Source organism: Kwoniella mangroviensis, chromosome 2 (assembly GCF_000507465.2).
Source record: "Kwoniella mangroviensis CBS 8507 chromosome 2, whole genome shotgun sequence".
Classification (NCBI taxonomy): Eukaryota; Fungi; Basidiomycota; class Tremellomycetes; order Tremellales; family Cryptococcaceae; genus Kwoniella; species Kwoniella mangrovensis.
This window is the reverse complement of record NC_088828.1, coordinates 1245399-1265130: the sequence shown is the minus strand read 5'-3', so window position 1 is coordinate 1265130 and position 19732 is coordinate 1245399. Positions and strand designations below refer to the sequence as shown.

The following is a 19732-nucleotide window of genomic DNA, read 5'->3' as shown; positions in this document are numbered from 1 at the left end:
GACTCGCCATGTTCGTTGATAAAGTACTGAGAGCTCGTTGCCTTGGATGATTAGACGTCATGTCGTAATGGTGTGCCTTCAATTCCCAACGTGACTTGTCGACCTCAAGTAGATTTCAAAAGTGACAATGCTCTCATGATGTGTGATGGGTGCGGTGACTTACAACGTGCTCCTTCATGAATCACTGCGTCAGGCTTATCCCAAGATCTGACCTATATCGACGCCGTGATGTCGTTACCGCCCCGAGATTGTCGCAAGTGTGGCGAAGAAAGTCATTGGACGATTTTGACTAATTGTCATGCTCCACCATCATCTTCAGGTGTAGGTGACACGGGGTCTCAAACCTACACAGAGAAGAGACGCCATTCCAGTAACGAAGACGAGACCACCGGAACGGCTGGTGATACCGAAGTTAGGAACGCTGTCGGAGAGGCCGCTCAACAAGCAGTTTTAAAGGCATGAAATTCTGATCCTTGATTACCGCCACTTGGTTCTGGTTTTTTTACTTCTTTCTGAGAGTTTCTCTTACCCCCTATTCTAACCTAAACATTTATGCTCTGTGGTCGATATATGGTTGAAGAAATCGTACAATCTCCTTCATTCCGTTTTTATATTTGTCGAATACTCTCCCTCTGCGCGACATGTCCCATCCCATTTTTTTGGCTCATATACATACTTCATATTGTCGCTGCATGAAGGGGGTCTGACGATGATTTACTACAAACGAAGGTCCTCAGACTCCTGGAATCCCCCCAATGTGCAAACAATTTGCGATACAGCGACTGATCATCTCCACACGTACAAGTGATATCGTCTGAGACAACCTCAGAATGATCTACCTCTACCTGTACGGACCGGAAAATCCGAAATGTTATACAGTCGATTACATGAGCTTTGCCTAAAGAGGACGTAATGCACATTCCGAATGCTTTTAACATGTCTTGCGTCTTCATGTGTATCTTGCTTGTTAATCGCCATGTTCACATTTTCGACATTTTGCATAGCACTGAAGACCATTGTGGCACCTTTAATCGTGAGACAACCAACCAGGAAACATCGCTTACGACCCTCTTGACAACGGTTCCTTCCCACAGCAGGGCTATGACATTGTCCTTCCATTGTACAGTGTCCAACGTGGGCATGTACTCGTGGGGGAGGTCAGAAGACGAAAGGAGTTTCCAATTATATACACCATTCTCAGATCTCGAGTATCCTGTCTCTACACCAAATAACGCTGCCTAGGCTTTGACTGTCCCACAACTGGGCGAAGAAATCTTCTCAACTACTGTACAACAGGTTTAACCGGACTCTACCAAAAGACTGAAATCCCCTTTGACCATTGCTCTTTCCAGCATTTTACCACAACCTTTCTCAAGCATGTCATCTTCAAGCCATAGCCAAACCAATGGATTCACAATCAGTTCCTCGTGGTCGCAAGACACACTGGTACCTGGTAAGGAGAAGAAGCCTAGTATACAATACTCAATGAGGGGAACAATCAAGCACGAGCATACTGTGCGGTACGAGAAAACAATACGGATCAGCAAGCAAGGTGCTCCCTCCTGTAATCTTTCGAAGAAAGACAATCAGAAGATGACTTATTCCCCAGGAAAGAACATCACAAGCGTGCAATATGAGAGCGAGTCTATTGAGAATGCTGATCCCTACGAGCCGATTCCGTTCCCGAGATTTACAGAAGAGAAGGCAGGCGAGTTCATCAAAGATTGCGTGAGTGACTCTATCTGACCCGCTCAGAACGAAAGACGACAGCTAAAGCAAGCTGGGCTGTCAATCATGATTGGCCACTCTGTCAACTCTCCACCAGTCACACAAACCTGACGACAAGTACATATAAAACCTCTATAGCGAATCCTGTCCTTTGTCTGAAAACGACAAACGCTCATATGTCTTGTCATACATGTGGCACCGTTCGAGATATGTCCGCCGAGTTAAAGATCGAGGTTGACAATCCTCTGTGGGATTACTTTCTGGAAAGACATATCGCTTCGAAAGAGTGGGATTGTGAGACCTGCGGGAGAACATCTCTGATGAGCTTGCTTTATACCAATTCTGGTGCTTGAAATTGTCATCGGTCAACTCTTCAAGGCTTGCGATCTGTATACATCCCATCACACTGTAGTCAGCTGATGCATGCTCGATATATCATTCACTGCATCTCGAACTTGAGATATGCGTCCAACTGTCAGACCAAGAAGTGCGTATGCAATTGAGATCCGACCGCTAAAATAGCAGGTTAGTGTGAGTAGTCTAGGGTTCTGAGGTCGGGATCAGACCCCTTATGTAGATGAGCTGTGATAGGGACCGCGAAGGCCGAGGTCGCAACAGTATCATCTGTATGGAAATCGATCGCTAATCTCATTGCTTCTATGACTGCATCTTCATCTTCATCTGACTCTGCTTTTGGTGGAACACATCACCATTTCGGATACAACAACAGTACGACCGATAGTACTGATCACAGGAGCCGACAGAGGGTCAGACATTTTTCATTCTCTTTCCGAACTACATTGCAAGCGGGCTGATATGGTTGTCTTCTATCATAAAGCTTGGGATTGGGTCTGGCTCATGAGTACTCTAGAAGAGAATGGAAGGTTGTAAATGCCGTCAGGGATCCTTCGACCATCCCAACCCTAGAAGGTGTATGTGTAATCAAAATCGACGCCGCTGAAGTGGAGGATGCGAAGAATGTCAATCGATGTTCCTTACGCGTAATTCGAACGCCTAGTCTTGATTTCTGAGATAGGCTGTGAACAATCTAACAGAGAAGTATGGTATCGATCATATTGATGTAGTGAGTATCACCATTGGCTTCACGAGTAAACACTTACTTGTGGATCATGGTAGGGATAGCGAATTCAGCTGTCGGGATCCAGTCTGAGCCTATCCTCGACATCACCCCATAGGAATTTATCGAGCATTTCAATATAAATACTCACGGGGTGTTATCACTGTATCAAGCTACCCGAGAGCTCCTGCTCAAGGGAGACCAGAAGAAGTTTATCATTATGTCATCTATTTTAGCTACGTTATCCAGACCTTGGCATAAAGTTGGTATGACCACCTTTGGAACGAGTGAAGTAGCTTTGAATTACCTTATAAGCTCATTCATCCCAACAACCCATCTCAAATTGACCAAATGATCAATGATTGTGGTCATGTAGGCAAGAGGAATTCACTTCGAAGATGAGAGCTTGACCACATTCACACTTGACCCGGGTCATATAAATACTAGATTAGGTCAAAAGGCGTCCGAGTTCATGGGATATCCTCCACCCCATTCTGTTGAGGACACAGCTCGTGAGTCGTTTGATTGGATGGAATGAAGAGTAATAGCTAATTCAAACCGATGAGGTGATCAGCGAAGATCGTACGTTTTATAGAAGATGCAAGTAGGGCAGAGACTTCTGGAGGGTTATGGCGAGTGTGAGTCAAGTCTGGTGAACCCTAACAGAGCTGTCATTAATTCCCCTCACAGCGATGGAAAGCGGTCTCAATGGTGAATGAGTCATCACTGGAGGGAAATACCTTCCTGTCAAGCAGAAACAGGATGCATATTAGATACTGTATGTGATAAACCCTGAAAGAAAAACATCAAATTGAAAGATGATAATAGTGTCCGTGTGTAAATAAATAGTGTAATTCATGTTACGTTTAAAGAGCAACGTAAAGACCAGCAGCGAAAAGACCTGCAACAGCGTAATTTACAGTTGATGAGAGACCTGCACCACTGCTGGAGTTAGAAGAAGTAGACGCGGTTGTGGAGTTGCTGGCGGAAGTGGTGGCGTTCGAGGCCAAAGCGGTGGTAGATGCGGCCTTGGAGGTGGTCGAAGCCTTGGCAGTGGTAGCTGCGGCGCTCAAGGTGGTAGGTGCGGTACCTGTACTGGTGGTGGCTTTGGCAGAAGTGGTAGCTGCCGCTGAGGAAGTTGAAGAAGCAGAGGAAGAATCGAATGAACAGATGTACCCAGCGTCGGCGTTGCTGGAGTCACTGGATACACAGCTACCCAAGCAAACTCATCAGCACAGCTCATCGTGGTGAAATAATGCAGTGACTACTTACCTTCCGCCGGGACAAGAACCTTCGGTATCTCTGCAATCGCCGTAGGAACCGGACGAAGAAGACCCAGTGGACGAAGCAGCTGAGCTCTCTGAAGAGGTGGAAGAAGCGTCGGGAAAGGAACAGATGTAACCTGCGTCGGCGTTGCTAGAATCACTGGATACACAGCTGTCCAATTCAAGCAAATTAGCACAGCACGTTGTATTGAGGGAACGTGAGGTCTTGAGTGTCTCACCTTCCACCGGGACAAGAACCCTCGGTATCTCTGCAGTCACCGTACGCTCTAGCCAAGAGGTTTGGGGTGGCAGTAACAACAGCAGCCGAAGCGACGAGGGCGACAAGAGCGATCTTCATTTTATCTTGATTATAAGATTAGTAGTATATGTAAACGAATGATGTATGTGTATGAGATATGTAATGTGAGTACGGTACATCCCTTCAACCTCTTTGCACTGGGAAGCCCTACGTATATATATGTGGTCCTATCCTATCCATGGTTCTCTTGGATACGTTATGACAGTGGACGTGTTGTTGTCTCTGATCTGGATATCGATTGTTTGTTTCGTACCTGAAAATCTGTCCCTGGTACCATCGGACGGGTGAAATTCCCCTGGTATTGACGCGTCTCAAAACCTTACGCCATGTTCATTCTCCATCACGCCGTGTGCTCTGTTCATGTGCATACATGCCTGTGCATCCGGTTAACGTACTCAGGGAGACAGCGGTCAGACACGGAATGCACGAAACGCAATGAGATGGGAAGAAGCGAGATGCGATCCGTGTGTTTGGTGCAAAACACTGTTACTGAGGAGACCCCAGGGCGTGATGCGAATACGTCTGATGACTTCCGGGCCAAATTGTTTCGAATCACCGTTCCTCAGATACGAGTCAATTTAAGTATTGGATCATTCATGTCTCTCAGCCGCTTTCGTCGATTCAACACGATCAACATCAGGCAAGCAGAGACGGCGAGATGGAAGCGGGAACATTACAGATTGCTAATATCACTGTGAGACATAACGACTGGATCGAAATTATTTGGCAGTATCGAAAATGGTGGGATTGATCACTTTTCAAGATACCGGAGCACCAGACCTGCCTCTCCACGCAAGATTTGGGATCATATGACAAGATCTGTAAGCTCAGCTTATAAGATCGTCGAGATCGACAAGATTTTGAGCGGTCGAAGAGGTTCATGGCGGTTCCGCTGGAAGCAGTGACGACCAGGATAGAGAAGAATTGACTGACGTCAGAGACAAAGATTTGCGAACAGTTCAATCACTGAACATCTTCTTCATCTCATGAAGAGGTATCATCCACTGACTCAACTCTCGCATCACTGAAGTTCAACTCACCATGCCCAGAGAACAAGACGACAAGCTAGCCCAAACGGAGCACGATCAATATCATTCCGCAGCGTATGCGGCTGCTGGAGAAGCTCAAATGAGGTTGGTTAATTCCTTTCCCTCCTCTATATATACTGTCTGGGCGCGCACCAGCTGATATCTCAATGTATCGATCTACATGCAGCTTCACCCCGATTAATCAGATCCATCAACATTTATGCGGCCTACATATCTACTCGCACGATCCGACCAGAGCAGTGAAAGCACATCATTATTGCACTCACTTGAGAAAAGATTTACATCAATGTGTGATATACGATAGTGACGATAAGATTGCGAGGTTAATTGGTGAGTGCAACCAAATCTCGTTCTACAGCTTCTTAGCTATAGGTGACGGGACATATCGAGATCATATGGTTTGAGAGCTCGTACTGATTAGATGGCGATTCATCAGGTATCGAATATCTCATACCGGAAGATGTGTTTATCACCCTTCCAGAGGACGAGAAGAAGGTAAGTTTCCTCTTGCCTAACCATCACCGCACCGAGCGCATATGATTTCATAGAAAATATACTGAGACAGGCTTTCGTCTTGAAGTACTGGCACTCGCATAAATATGAAGTGGATTCTGGAATGTTGATGTTGGGTACCAAATCGCTTGTTCCAAGTGAGTAAGCATTTATGATAAGATAGAACATGCGACCTCTCAACCTCAAAGCTCAAAGCGTGACTAACCCTCTGATGTCTGTGGATAGACGCAATGACAGACGTAGCAGAACGTCCAGCGATGTTAGAGCTTCATCGAACGTATGGGAAGACCACTCATACTTGGTCTGTAATATCCATGACGCCCCTCCCTTTATATCATTCCTGCTAACACTCGACGATATAGGGCTTTCGATCAACATCCAGATTTACCTCTTGGTCCACCACAGATCATGATGGCTTACACCGAGGATTCACAAGTCGATAAAGCCCTATTGGAAGAGAGAGACCGGTGAGTTATCATTCCACACAAAAACCCGGGTTCAGTGGAAATTTAGATATTAACTGGATTATCCGTGTTTTGCATATGCAGGGAGATGGGTGTAGATACTTCTTCTAAAAGGGAGACTAGGAAAGGTTATTTGTTAAAAGATAATCTCGAGAGGCCACCTGCAAAAGGTGCAGATCAAATTTGGAGTAAAGATAGGAAAGGGCAATTGGAATGGGTCGATCAGGCATAAACGAACGGAGCACGAATAGCGATGGGATCAAAGAGATTTGACAATCAATATATAACATTGTTGATATGTAAAGATCAAGTGTCATTGGTAGAATTGTACAGCGATGTACTGTAATAAAATTGATACCCTGTTGAAGATCTTAATCATATAACGCAGTTGGTTCGATTACAATTACGATACCATAGTTGGAATTCTGTATACTTGCCCTTAATTCATCATGACATATCATACACTGTATTATACATGTGAAACAACTGAAAGAATCATGTATATCTACTCGTACCTAATAAACCAGAAGAAGAAAGTCCCCCTGATAACAATCTAAATCGATAAACCCATAAAATTCGGTTTTGGTTACACGGAAGAATACCGTAATGTAGTAAAGAAAAGAAAAGAAAAGAAAACTGAAAATCGGAAGTGTAAGCGGATGATTAATGAGAAATATAAGTAATTAAGATGTCATGTATGATTTTCTTGTCTTGATCGATCTATCACATCTACATCTACATCTACATCTACATCTACAATTCGAATTAAACTATATTGTACAAGGTGCAAGAGCCACATGATCTTCAAGCCAACTATGACAATACCTCGGCGTTCGATACTAGATCTTTTTTTCCCCAAATGTCCACACCTATCCATCTATCTTCGCGCCTCGTGGGATGATCACACCAAAATATCCACAGGTTCACCATTATTACCATTATTCTGTAGATTTTCCAAAAGACTAAAATCATCTTTATTTTCACCATTGTTACTGTGTTGCAGGTGTTGCTGATGATGTGCAGTAGCAGTCGTGGATGAACTGTTGGTATTGTTAATTAAGGTCATTCCATTCTGAGGATACGGTTGATTTTGATGTTGATAGATCTGCGATGGCTGTTGCTGTTGCTGTTGTTGGATATAAGGTGCAGAGGAAGAAGGTGGCAAGGAATGTTCAGAGTAAGGTGAAACACTCGAAGAATGCTGATTCTGCGTTTGGGTATGAGTTGAAGGGAACTGCTGTAATGATATCGATCTCACTGGTTGATGCGGTTGCGGTTGGGTTTGTGATTGTGTTTGTGATTGACCAAACTGTTGGAAACCCGGATTATTACCTTCTGTTGGCGACACGCTCTCACTCGATGAAGAGGGTATGGAAGAGATTGATACAGGTGAAGGATCTAGATCGGCCGAAGTGATTCCCGTCCCACCTTGAGGTATTTCATAAGCGGTCTGTTCAGTATGGTAATTGTCAGGTGTGAAATGACTGCCCAATGGTGATGGTCGGAGTGGAGTCGGAACATTGTTAAGACCCATGATGCCAATTTGATGCAACAGGTCAGCGGGGCTATCAGATCACCACAAGGATGCGAGCATCATCAGCACCATACTTGCTTTGTGCACTCAAGCCATGCTCAAACAAGAATAGACATATCACTCACGCTGAGGCTCTCCTAGCATCAGGATCAAACCCATCCGGTCCCTCTTGGCCCTGTCCTTCACCTAGGTTGACCGCAGCGCCTATTCCATTGGTATTATCCTGATTGATCCAATCTCCTAGACCGGCATCTTCCAAATCCGTCGTATTGCCATTGTCAGTCGTATACGTGCCTACAGATGCGATGGAGCCCATTCTACCTCTTTGTTGGAAAGCAAGGAACAGCTGTTGTTGCCGAGCAGCTTCAGCTTCATTGAGGATAGGTATCTGATGATGCATCTGTTGTGATTGTTGCTGGTGTCCTTCCGTACCAAAAGCGAAAGATGGGTTGGGTAGAGGCGAATTGGGCGAGAATGGTATAGATGGATCGAACACTGACCCAGTTGACGAATCGGTAGGCAAGAAAGACATGGGCGACATCGATGTTGATGGTCCATAAGAGGTTGACGGAGATGTAATGTAAGTACCGGTGAAGTCTGTATCTTGATCATATATCACGTGCTGTTGTTGTTGCCCATTGATAATCATACCATTCTGTACGGAATCATCATCTTTGATCGTACCGAGTTCTCGTGGAAGTCCAACTTGATGTTGATTGGTGACTACTCGAGGAGGGATGAAAGGCCCACTGGAGATAAGTTGAGCCGCACCAGGCATACTTGCTCTTCTGGTGTTATTTCTCATCGCGGTCAAGTGTAGAGCGGAAGGCATCACTCTGACGACAGGGGATATCTTGGGACTCGGTCCAGGTCCGCTCGTCGGACCAGCAGTGATAGGCGTCGGGTAGGGTATACTTTGTCTTCTGGCGGCTGAAGCTTGACCCATCAACGGTGATCGCTGGGGAGAAACGAATCCCGGTGGTCTTAATCCTCTATTTTGGCCGGATGCAGCAGCTGCAGCACGCTTGGCAACGAACATCTCGATCTTGGCCGCTTCACCATTCGCCAGAGATGCCCTTCTAGCCATAGGGGGTGGTCCCATAGGTGGTAATAGCATTTGTCGATGAGCAGGTTGTTGTTGATGTTGTTGGATAGGCGACACGATGGTAGAGGATTTTTCGGGTGTCTTCTGTTGATCTTCCCCATCCGCTTTCTCATCCTTTTTAGCTAATCCTTTCATTTTCGCTCGTCTATTTTCGATCAGATGAAGTCAGCGAAATTAGAATCCTCGTCTTCACACCATACCCCGGTCATGGATGAGATCGGAGCGGAGTTTCGATGAATCCCGATAGCTCACCGATTCTGGAACCAGACCTGAACGTTTCTCTTCGTCATTCCCAACTGAGCTGCAAGATGCTCTCTCAATGCATTATCAGGTTTCGGGTTGATATCGTACCAATACTCTAAGATCTTTAGCTGATCAGGCGTTGTCCTACGTCGGTGCTTTACCTAAGGTTGAATGAAGTCAGTACCTGTCGACGACTACAAAAATATCAATCCATATACAGGAGGAATTGCTCACCTCTAGATTACTGTAAACCATATCTTGATCTTCGTGAGCTATTCCATTTTCTACCCACTCATCCGTCCACGGTCCATTTTGAGGGACAGAACCGAAGTGAAAATTGGGCACAACCGCACTACCGTTCATCTCCATTCCTGGGTATACCATACCTGGCTGTCCATGTTGTATCATCGTCGGTGGGTAGGCAGCCATGAACTGTTGTTGCTGCTGTTGAGGGAGTTGCTGGATGTGGGAAACATGGTCGATAGGTGTAGGATATCCAGATGGTATATGGCCGTTGATCCCGTAGAAGGGTGTCTGAGGTGGTAGACCTTGAATATGATTCTGAGGTGGAGCTTGAGGTTGCGATGATGGTCTGGCATAATTACTTGGTCCAGCTTGAGGTTGAGATTGATCGACGAATACCTTGTTGGAATTCATATATCCCTGTGGGAGTGGGACAGACATGGTGATGAGACTTTGGATAATCGATGTGTCTTGTCAGCTCATTTCCACTAGTATTAGTAGCAAAAGTAGTATTAAGAGGAACGATCAACATGGACATGCAGATCATCGATCTACCTTTCCTTGCAGGAAGGTTTTTCGTCACGCAATCCCGACTTCACAACGATTCAACCGATCTCTTGATTCTCAAGTGCAAGTGCGCGTCATAATCTCTCCATCCGTTCGGATACGACACCCCTGGAAACCTCTTTCGATGGATCGTATGGTGCAAAAGGGGATAGGAATATGATTCTTAGGTCGGCTACACCCCACTCACATTTTTTTTGTCCTTCAAAGGATCTCCTGTGTCCTGTTAAAAACCCGATATACCTATGTATCTCTGACTAACACCCTTTCAACCTAAAAACGATTTGAATGTCCTACTGTTTCTAAACGAGGTTGCTGACTTTGAAAGGTGACGTCTCGGATCAGAAAGGAGGAAGAACTCAGAGGCGATATACCCGCTCAATTACGATAAGGCTGAGGGGGGTGATGATCGTTGAAGGAGTGTGTGTCTATTCGCGAGATTCGAAGACAACGGTGAGAAGTGGGATAGGTAAGTCGATAATATCCTTTGCTTGTTAAGTTGATGTTATGTTTAGGGTTATTTGGTCTGATCGGGAGATGACGCTGATGATGATGATGATGATAATGTTAATGATATGATGAAATTGAGGACAAGGCTATTTGACGTTGTCAGTGCTTTTTCATCCTACAACATCAACCGGCGGTTTTGTTTGGATTCTTAGTGTAATTGTAAGTTTTATGAGGTGGGAAGCGAATAAGAACAAGTCACCCACTTTACTTGTCTCCCTCTTTTTCTTTCTTTGCGCTGTCTTGGATCTTCAAGGCAGAAACATGCCCTGACCTCGTGCACTGCACTCTGTACTGACTGTTTGTGTCTCTGATCCTGTTGAGATGTTCAATTAAATAATCACCCCTATATCACCGTGCTCTAACGATCAATGCTGAGCTGATGTGATGTTCGATAGTCCGATGTCGAGGTCTGGTGTTCCAATCAGTCTAACAAACACGTGATTGATCGTGCGTTATAATATTGAGGGGATGATTCTGTTGTGGGTGTTGTTGGTATGATAATGATCAGCCCGACATTGATGATCATCGATTCGTCGATGTGCCGTTGTATCGATGCAAGAACCGAAGTCGAATGGTGGGTAGTTGGGTAGTTGGTAGAGTAGTGATGATGTGTCCCTAGGAACCGAAAACGGCGCTAGTTTATCGAATGTGAATGTGATAGTAGTGTAGTAGTCTCTATCTTTCTAGCGACGGAATAACTCGTGGGATACTTTTTTGAAACGAGAGATCAACATGAACCTGTAAAGTATACAGTATGTAACCTCCGTATCCGTATGAGATGATCTGAATCGAAAGCTAAGCGATGTTGTTTTCAACGTATGATGAACATGAAAAATAATTCACGACTTACTTCACTCGTGCTAACGATGTTATCGCTGTATCATTGGGTATCGAAACAAGATTGAGATGGGATAAGATGGGATCTTTTCGGTTCGTTGACCTAATGTAACACGCATGAGTTCAAGGGAATCGAGTTGAATCGGGGAAATCGTTTTTTACGCAAAAAAATAGCTTTTTTTACCTTAAAAAGAAGAAAACAAAGCAAATCGTTCAAGGGAAAAAGGGAAAAGACGACCGACCGAGTCAGGATCAAGAGGGATTTCCGATCTGTTCTAGCCCGTATCTATCTATCATAGCATTGGGAATGATCTTCGTGTCACTTGAACGCTGCGGTGAAGGAAATCTACTTGAAATTGTTTCACCCATCAGAGCATCAGGCCTTGAGCCCAGGAATGTAGAGTTTTGCATCCGTAGGGAAAGATACGAATACACAATCTGGACCGGACGTACAAGAGAGCAGGTGGATGCATGCCACGACAGCGACACGAGCAGGGAGAGGAAGGGGAATAAGGTACCCACCCTCTTGCTCTTCTGGTACTGGCATTCCCACTGACCATGAAAGCTGCTTTCGCTCGTTCAAATCTACAAGCTCAAGGACTCTTCTCAAAAGTTACCCTTGTTCCGGACAGCGATTCGATTTTGAGTTCCCTCGTGACGAACTCCCTTTTTTTCAGGGGCCGTATAACAAAGATATAACTACTTGATATGGTAATTTATCCGGGACCCATCTTGAACCATGAATTCTGTCACGCCACATCCCATACATGACAGAGTTTTACAAGTGCGTACACTTGAAGAACATCTCTCTGAATTGTGCTGAGGAGTTTGGGTACGTGTCGCAACTTCCAAGGGAAAGGGAGGGAAACGCATATCAAGTCGTAATGCTCTGTGAGCCAAAGATGCACAAGATGACTCGAGCTACCCTTGACCTATCTGAAGCTGTACTGACCACTCTCCCTTCCCGCTTCAGCCACAGACGACATGATGCCCTCATGATGCATGAACCATGCCATGATTTAGGGGAAAAGCGAAAAGGGCGCACCATTCCAGATTTTAGGCGTGCTAGGACGATCTCATGTGGGACTCCACAGTTCTGCCACGTGTTTGATTGAAATTCATCTCTCGAAATGTTCCATTCCATCAACATTCCTGACCTCTTCTTCTTACTAGCTGCTGTCCATCTCTGGCGAAGCGATCAGCCAGTCTCAGACATTTGCGATACCCTCCTGCAAAATCCGAGAGGTAGAACATGGACCCAAACGCTGAAGATAGACCGCCTACTATCGAAGTAGTGGAGATCGATGTGGAAGCTAAACCTCAACCAGTCTCTGGAACAGCGGTAATCGATGGACAGAATGTCCCACTTCCTATACGGGAAGAAGAGACAGCTGGTGGATCCCATAATGTCTCCACAGAGGTGAATATCAAGAATTTAACGGTGCTCGTAACATGTGTAGAAGCTGATCATGAGGCTTTCCCAGAATCAGTCAATACCTCCGCCCGTCTTCCAACCTCCCATGGCAAGCTCGATATTTCGGACTGCCCTCGGTCAAGATCCCATAACTCCCCCACCATCAACAGGTAAACCTTTCTTACCGAATGAGCACAATGGTATGCTACATCTCTGTCGTACAGGCTACCTCACGTATAACTAACACGCTGGTTTGGTAGACTCAAACGACGATCCAGAAAAAATACGGCAGTTGCACGAAGAAGAATTTCAGAGACGGTTGAGAGGAGAGTATGAGCAGGCACAGAGACGTGTAGGAGAAGTAGTCAGTTCAAGTTTTCCAGCTTCAATGCTCGCTTGTGTACGCCATGTCCACTTTGTTCAGTCACTTCATCAACGTCTCTATCGTCGTCATCCATCTCCAATCGTCTTGGGATGCAATTGACTGACATGCTTTGTTGTGCCATATTATGTTCACAGGTGTCAGAGAACATGAATCGCCCTTTACGCTTAACCTCTATCCGACTTTCCCCCGTGCCCAAGACCACTCGACCTGGATTCCTGAACTCGTTGTTATCGCCGTTCATCTCCCCTCCATCGCCTTCCAGGCCCTCTTTCCTCAATCCTGCTCCACCAACTCCGACAAACCTCCATGAGATACTTCTGTCCACCAAAAGTCTAGTAGCTTACCTTAACGAATTTGGCATATACGATATGGACAGAGTTGGAATACGGTTCGAGCCCAAACGTGGTGGGGACCCAGATGAGATTGAGATGGTCTTGGCTCTGAGGGAAAAGGGTAGATTGTTCTTGAAAGCTGGTACGGAAGTTGGAGGAGGTGAAGGAGGAGGTGTACGTAGCTCTACCTTCAAGTCAGGCCTTATCTGAGGAAACAAGACCGTCGTCTGAGCTGATTATGATATTCGGCTATGTCAGAATGTCACAGCTAGGATACGTAACTTGCTTGGAGGCGCAGAAACATTGGAAGGAAATGCGTCTATAGGTACAAAGACGAAATCGGCATATCAAGTGTCGCTCACTACTCCCCTATCCGCCTCTCCCTTATTGTCTTTCGCTCTATCTGGCTTTTCGCTAGATAGAGACAATTCCGCTTTTGCAAGTCATAGAGAGAGGACGCAAGGTGCTAGAGCCAAACTCAGTGTGAGTGAAATGATACCATATCTTAAACAATCTATGGCGCTGTGGACCGCTGATATGTCGTCCTAGGCTATTTTACCTTGGGGCACTCACGATTTACAATACGAAGTGGTCAATCGAGCTATAGACCATCTCACCCCTGACGCTTCTGTCTCGTAAGCTCTTTGGTCGCGGAAACATCAAACAACACAGCTAATACACCTGGGTTTTAGAATAAGAGAACTCGCTATACCTTCTACGAAATCCTCAATATCTCACACATGGACATCCGATACTCGTGATGATCTGTGGACGGGGACGAAAGGGAGACTATTGAAATTCACACATGAATACGCTGGATTACCAGGATCCTCGGAAAAAGCCAAATTCTTCAAATCTACTACGATGTCTCAGTTGAGTAGAGCTTTGTATTCCGGTTCACAGATAGTGAGTGACAACTCCGTTTCTTTGTCTAGACTGTCTAAGTCCTAATACACGAGTTCCAATTGACAATGTTATCAAATCAAGCATTACTCCATATCATCCCTCACAACCATGCTTTTCCCCCTCTTCCCCTCGCATCTCGGATCGACCTATCTACCCGATAGGACCTACCTTGGTGGACCCAATTCTGTAAGAGGATGGGCAGTAGGAGGTCTAGGAAGACGTGATGGACCTGACTCCCTTGGTGGAGATCTCAGTTGGGCATTGGGTTTGTCGGTCTTTGCTCCGATACCGAAAAAGGAACATTGGCCATTGAAATTACATGGGTTCATCAATGGTGGGAAAGTCGTGGCCTATGATAGAGGTGAGTAAGATCAAGACTCGCTGTCTGCTTTAAGCGAAATTGCATATCAAGTCGGATCTGTCGCTGACTTAGATGTATTGTAATGATTGTAGCTCGATCATTTGCGGATAATGTGACTAAACTTTATCGATCCCCCAACCTCTCTGTAGGGGTTGGATTGATGTACAGACTAGAACCAATAAGGATAGAATTGAATTTCTCCATGCCCTTGATAGGCAGAAAGGGAGAGAGGACATCGAGGGGATTGGGTGTAGGTGTAGGTATAGAATTTCTATAATTACCAATCGCCAAGGAAGGAAGGAACCAATGCACATCATTTAGCATCTCTGAGGAGAAGGACACACCGTTTGAGTTTTGTTCAAATACAGCCTATTCGCCAGATACCGGCTGTCTGCACTGGGCATGCCGTAATTGATAGATCTCATTCGGGATATCAATTACATTACACCTATAAGTATCCAAAATTGTCTCACGTTCACACACTCTACAGTAGCTTATCTACGTTTCAACCAACTCACGAGCCCACTTGCGATATACGGACTCCGACATTTGCATCCACTGTAACGGCCCGGTCTTATATGCCCAATAGGCAGGTACAAAAGATAAGAAAGCTATGGGATTCGGACTTATCTCACCGGTTCGAGGCATTGCCGCCCGTGTACATACTCCTTCAGAGTATTAGGTAACAACATGACGTGCTGCAGCATTTCGTCTGCTGTTCTCTGAGAAACGGATCTGGTCTGGGTGCGCCAAGGGTTACATCATCACGCAGAAGAGCACTGCTGCTAGAGTGTATTGAGGTCGAAGGAGACAGAGATCCGGTATATCCCATTATGAGCTGGTTGAGCGCCACATTTACATCTGGTCATGGGAATTTGATCCCGTAAACCCCAATAACAGATGGGATCACCGGATAAATGAAATTACATGATGGATACAAGCTTAAACCAATTACTCTCACTCTCTGCTTGGTCCAGGTCACCATCCTCCTCTTCTTGTTCAGACATACCTCGCCTCTTCTTCCCCTCCTGATTACGAGATCGCCGATCGAGCGCAGCGTTCTAGACAGGTCTTCTTTTCTTCCATCCGCGTTACCGACTCCCGAGAGCCCATCCCAACTGCCTTGTGCTAGCAAAGAAAACCGAATAGAACCTAAATCGATTATCCTCTTCAACGTAAAGATATCAGATTTGATTGAAATTCCTCACTTCATTTAGCCATCCCTTCACGTGTGAGTATTTTGAGCCATTCCTACAGAACCATGTCAGATCGGCTCTTGGCGATCCACCTTGCTATCAACCGAAAATCAAGGACCCTTGCTGATCGTTTTCTCTAACTCCGCTGTACACCTCTCATTCCTTGAATTCCTGATCAATCACTTACCTCATCCGCTTTGCTCGTCGATCGACAACTTAAAATGGATACCCCCTCACCTCGCTTGTTGATTGACGATCGTCTCATCGAATGGGATGGGATGGAAAAACGGTTCTTCTTTCTGACTTTTTGGACCGTATCTTTCGGTATTTACTTCCACCTTGATTTCTTCACATCAAAATCATCAAATTTCACCGACCATTACTCGTACCGTCCATCCCTTAACGATTCGATCACTCGATTTACATCACTTTATGCACCTTTGATCGACGCCTTCTCGTCATCTGAATACCCTCCTCTCACATGTACAACCTTCAAACTTTCCCAATCGTCATCATTCCTTGTCTCACCTTCTCCGCTTTATAAAAAAATTGACCGGTTAACCTGGTTGAAACCATTCACCAAACTATTGAACTTTCTCCGTCAATTCGTTTACTTATCTCAACTTTTGAATGGTTCGCTTGCGACTTGACCTTCATCTCCTTCCAAATACTGCGATATCACACTACACGGAAAAACCGTGATCACGACTGAATCCCTTTAAATCCCGAATTCCACCTCGATGATATATATATTTCCTCTACCAATATTGACGCGAACGACCAATCCATTTCCTTGAATTACTCGACTGGTCTCGACTGAATTATATATGACATTCTCACTGTGATTCTCATCCTCGACGTCCTCTTGTCACGAACAATCACATCATGACCCAATCGACAGCAGACGGAGAATATCTCGCCGCCGTAGCAAGGATGCAAGAACGACAGATGTCTTGGGGCAGACCTACCCGATCGAATTCATCTGGGTCCATGTCATCTACTGGAGATTCGATTACCACTTCTCCTCATCAACTCAACCTCACTGCGCTTGCACCTCAACAAGCTGGGGGAAGTACGAGTGGTGGCTCTGCATCAGCTAGCGCGACCGGTGGATCAGCTTCGGGAAGAGGTCGACCCAAAGGTAAAGGAAAAGCGAAGATGAAAGAAGAAGTTTCAGCCGGCGGTATAACCAGTGGATCTGGTCCAGGAGAACACAAGGCAAGGAAGAAAGTAGCAAAAGCGTGTTTGGCTTGTCAGAGATCTCATTTGACGTGCGATGAACGTGAGTCGATCGTGTTTTTTTTCTAATAAAAGGAAGCAAATAACCTCTCCCGGAAAAACAAAATATTGTTTGAGCTGATGATCAGTATTACGACTCTTTTTTTCCCCTATCTTATGGTCATTGGCATCTCGATTCGATTCGCGCTTGTTTCGCTTATGGCTTCCATCGGATTTACCGGAATTGTCTTTGGATCTTTGGATCTTTGGATCTTCTGATCTTTGGGGATGTGCATGCGCATGTGGTTGTGGATGATTGACAACGACAGAACGTCCGTGTACTAGATGTGTGAAGAAAGGTATGGCAGATCAATGTGTGGAAGGTGTGAGGAAAAAAGCAAAATATCTATTGGAAGGTGAAGAGAGGCGTAAGTCGATATCCATATCCCATATGCGGCATAACCGATAAGACAGATTGTCCGAGATCTATAACACATGCCTTTGTTCGTTTACTAACCGGATTTATCTTGTCCTTAAAGTTGCCGCTAGACCCCGTCAAGCCAGTAGTCCTTCTCCACCCGTCCTCCCACATCATCAACACCAATCTTCAGATTCACAGATCCAGGCTCAGTTCAACCTCCTCTCAAACGTATCCATCCCGCAACAAACCCAGACCATCGAACCGCCCAGATTGCCCGATGACGTATGGCTTTCTGGACCTCTCCAACCTAATGATCCTTCTTCCATCGGAGGTTCGAACCAGATTAACCTCAATGATCCTTCGAGATCATGGAATACTAGTATTCAGCCTCAGGCCAATGGTGAGTGTTTGCGACCCTCGTTTGTAACCTGTGTGTATGCTGATGCATTATTGACTAGCGTTCACAGGAAGTGGTAATGCTGCCAATACCGAGTATCAAATGCTCGACTCGCTGTTCGGCAATCTGTCGCCAATATTCCCCGGGATCGACCCATTGGACGAAGCTGGTAGACAAATGTCCATGGACGGCATGAACGCCTCGACTGTCCGCTCAACAGCGAATAATGTGGGATTTGATCAATCATGGTTGAACCCATCACCTGGTGCGACCAATGTTAATTCCAACCAATATACTGTGCAGCCCACACCGTCAAGCACAGGACCTTCGGTCTCTCCTGGAACTTACAGTGATTTGTCGCCCATCAACACCACTTGGCCTCGTCAGAACCAAAATCAAGGTCAAGGTCAGGGACAGACATGGAACAATGATTCTTCGCAGATGATTTTGGATGGTATCAATCAGAATCAGAACCAGTTCCAACAACAGCAATCGAACATCTCTCAGCAAAACTTGCAAACTCAAAATCATAATCAGAATCTGTCCGTTGGTCAAGCGAAAGTTGGTAAAGCATCGACTCCGGCAGAGGTATATAGGACGGTAGTCAAGCCATAGTAAGTAATCTCGAAGATATAGGAATGCAACCCTTGCTGATAGTTGGACGTAGCGACTACACTCAAGGTTATCATATCTTGATGGACTATCTCACCAAAAAGTGAGCTTGCCTATCTCTTTCTTGACTGGAGATCCATTGACTGATCATATCACCTGATTCAGCTTCGAACAGCATGAGACTCTGCGTGTCGCTCGAGCTCTAGCTTCGTTCAGACCCAGTTTGATCGCTTTGCAGTGAGTGTCTTCTGCAAGGTCAGGTCGTCATGGCTCTGGTTGCTGATGGGTATGCAGGATGCCTATGTCTGAGGAGGATGAGATCTTCCTTGAAAAATCTTTCCAGCGGACTCTTATCGTAAGTTTTCATTAACTCTCCGTTCCTTTGCAGAATTGTCTAGCTGACCTCTTAAATATTGCACCTATTAGGAACTGGAAAAACTCATCTCGTACTCTGCCACACCGACTGCAGTCTGGCGTCGAACGGGAGAAGTATGCTATGCCAACCCTGAATTCTGTAAGCTCGTCGAGAAGAGTGATTCGGATCTGGTCGGTAAACGGACCTATGTATATGAGTTATTCTCCAATCCTTCGTAAGTTTCTCTTCATCGTTTTTTCTATACATCCATAATAGTTCGCTGATTCAGTCATATGTGGAAAATAGAGTGGTAGCATACTGGGAAAACTTCAGTGTTCACGCATTTGAAAATACCACTCAGAACTTCTTCCAGCCTGTTGGATTGACTAAATCGAATCCTAATGGAGGTACAACATTAGATTGCACAGGTTGTATAACAATCAGGAGAGATGTGAGTATGATACTACTTCTTGATGCCAATCAAACCGTAGCGTATTGACTTGGTATTGGTATTCAGGTATTCGATCTTCCTTCGGTCATCATTGGACAATTTTTACCTATCCCTACGGATATGTAAGTAGAGTGAGTAGGAGGAAGAAGGAATAGGGAAAATTCGAACAGGACGATTTGATTTGCCTCTTGGTATTTTCGGATAAAACCATGTATTTGTACTATTCATGGAT

The 19732-nt window shown here is 45.3% G+C and overlaps 7 protein-coding genes across 7 annotated transcripts; 5 read left to right on the top strand and 2 right to left on the bottom strand.

Annotated features, from left to right (window-relative positions):
• Window positions 1-2190: 2190 nt before the first annotated feature.
• On the top strand, window positions 2191-2924 carry I203_107334 (uncharacterized protein; the record flags this gene model as incomplete). The annotated part of the gene is made up of 5 exons (XM_065518169.1): window positions 2191-2215; window positions 2459-2495; window positions 2567-2708; window positions 2765-2816; window positions 2866-2924. 5 exons carry the CDS (start codon window positions 2191-2193, stop codon window positions 2922-2924), a joined length of 315 nt encoding a protein of 104 aa, XP_065372899.1.
• A 102-nt stretch (window positions 2925-3026) lies between these two features.
• I203_107333 (uncharacterized protein) lies at window positions 3027-3448 on the top strand (the record flags this gene model as incomplete). The annotated part of the gene is made up of 3 exons (XM_019145412.1): window positions 3027-3098; window positions 3183-3318; window positions 3381-3448. 3 exons carry the CDS (start codon window positions 3027-3029, stop codon window positions 3446-3448), a joined length of 276 nt encoding a protein of 91 aa, XP_019005231.1.
• A 224-nt stretch (window positions 3449-3672) lies between these two features.
• Window positions 3673-4429, bottom strand: I203_107332 (uncharacterized protein; the record flags this gene model as incomplete). Its single annotated transcript, XM_019145411.1, has 3 exons — window positions 3673-4018; window positions 4079-4243; window positions 4311-4429. 3 exons carry the CDS (start codon window positions 4427-4429, stop codon window positions 3673-3675), a joined length of 630 nt encoding a protein of 209 aa, XP_019005230.1.
• Window positions 4430-5431: 1002 nt separating this feature from the next.
• Window positions 5432-6648, top strand: I203_107331 (uncharacterized protein; the record flags this gene model as incomplete). Its single annotated transcript, XM_019145410.1, has 7 exons — window positions 5432-5523; window positions 5606-5769; window positions 5876-5934; window positions 6020-6089; window positions 6178-6253; window positions 6315-6419; window positions 6501-6648. 7 exons carry the CDS (start codon window positions 5432-5434, stop codon window positions 6646-6648), a joined length of 714 nt encoding a protein of 237 aa, XP_019005229.1.
• A 669-nt stretch (window positions 6649-7317) lies between these two features.
• I203_107330 (uncharacterized protein) lies at window positions 7318-9982 on the bottom strand (the record flags this gene model as incomplete). Its single annotated transcript, XM_065518168.1, has 4 exons — window positions 7318-7981; window positions 8076-9200; window positions 9308-9459; window positions 9533-9982. 4 exons carry the CDS (start codon window positions 9980-9982, stop codon window positions 7318-7320), a joined length of 2391 nt encoding a protein of 796 aa, XP_065372898.1.
• Window positions 9983-12704: 2722 nt separating this feature from the next.
• Window positions 12705-15127, top strand: I203_107329 (uncharacterized protein; the record flags this gene model as incomplete). Its single annotated transcript, XM_019145408.1, has 9 exons — window positions 12705-12872; window positions 12937-13066; window positions 13127-13230; window positions 13386-13757; window positions 13842-14066; window positions 14133-14218; window positions 14276-14489; window positions 14571-14850; window positions 14943-15127. 9 exons carry the CDS (start codon window positions 12705-12707, stop codon window positions 15125-15127), a joined length of 1764 nt encoding a protein of 587 aa, XP_019005227.1.
• Window positions 15128-16931: 1804 nt separating this feature from the next.
• I203_107328 (uncharacterized protein) lies at window positions 16932-19626 on the top strand (the record flags this gene model as incomplete). The annotated part of the gene is made up of 10 exons (XM_019145407.1): window positions 16932-17328; window positions 17594-17692; window positions 17804-18085; window positions 18144-18696; window positions 18750-18797; window positions 18860-18931; window positions 18989-19049; window positions 19121-19284; window positions 19356-19500; window positions 19567-19626. 10 exons carry the CDS (start codon window positions 16932-16934, stop codon window positions 19624-19626), a joined length of 1881 nt encoding a protein of 626 aa, XP_019005226.1.
• Window positions 19627-19732: the final 106 nt, after the last annotated feature.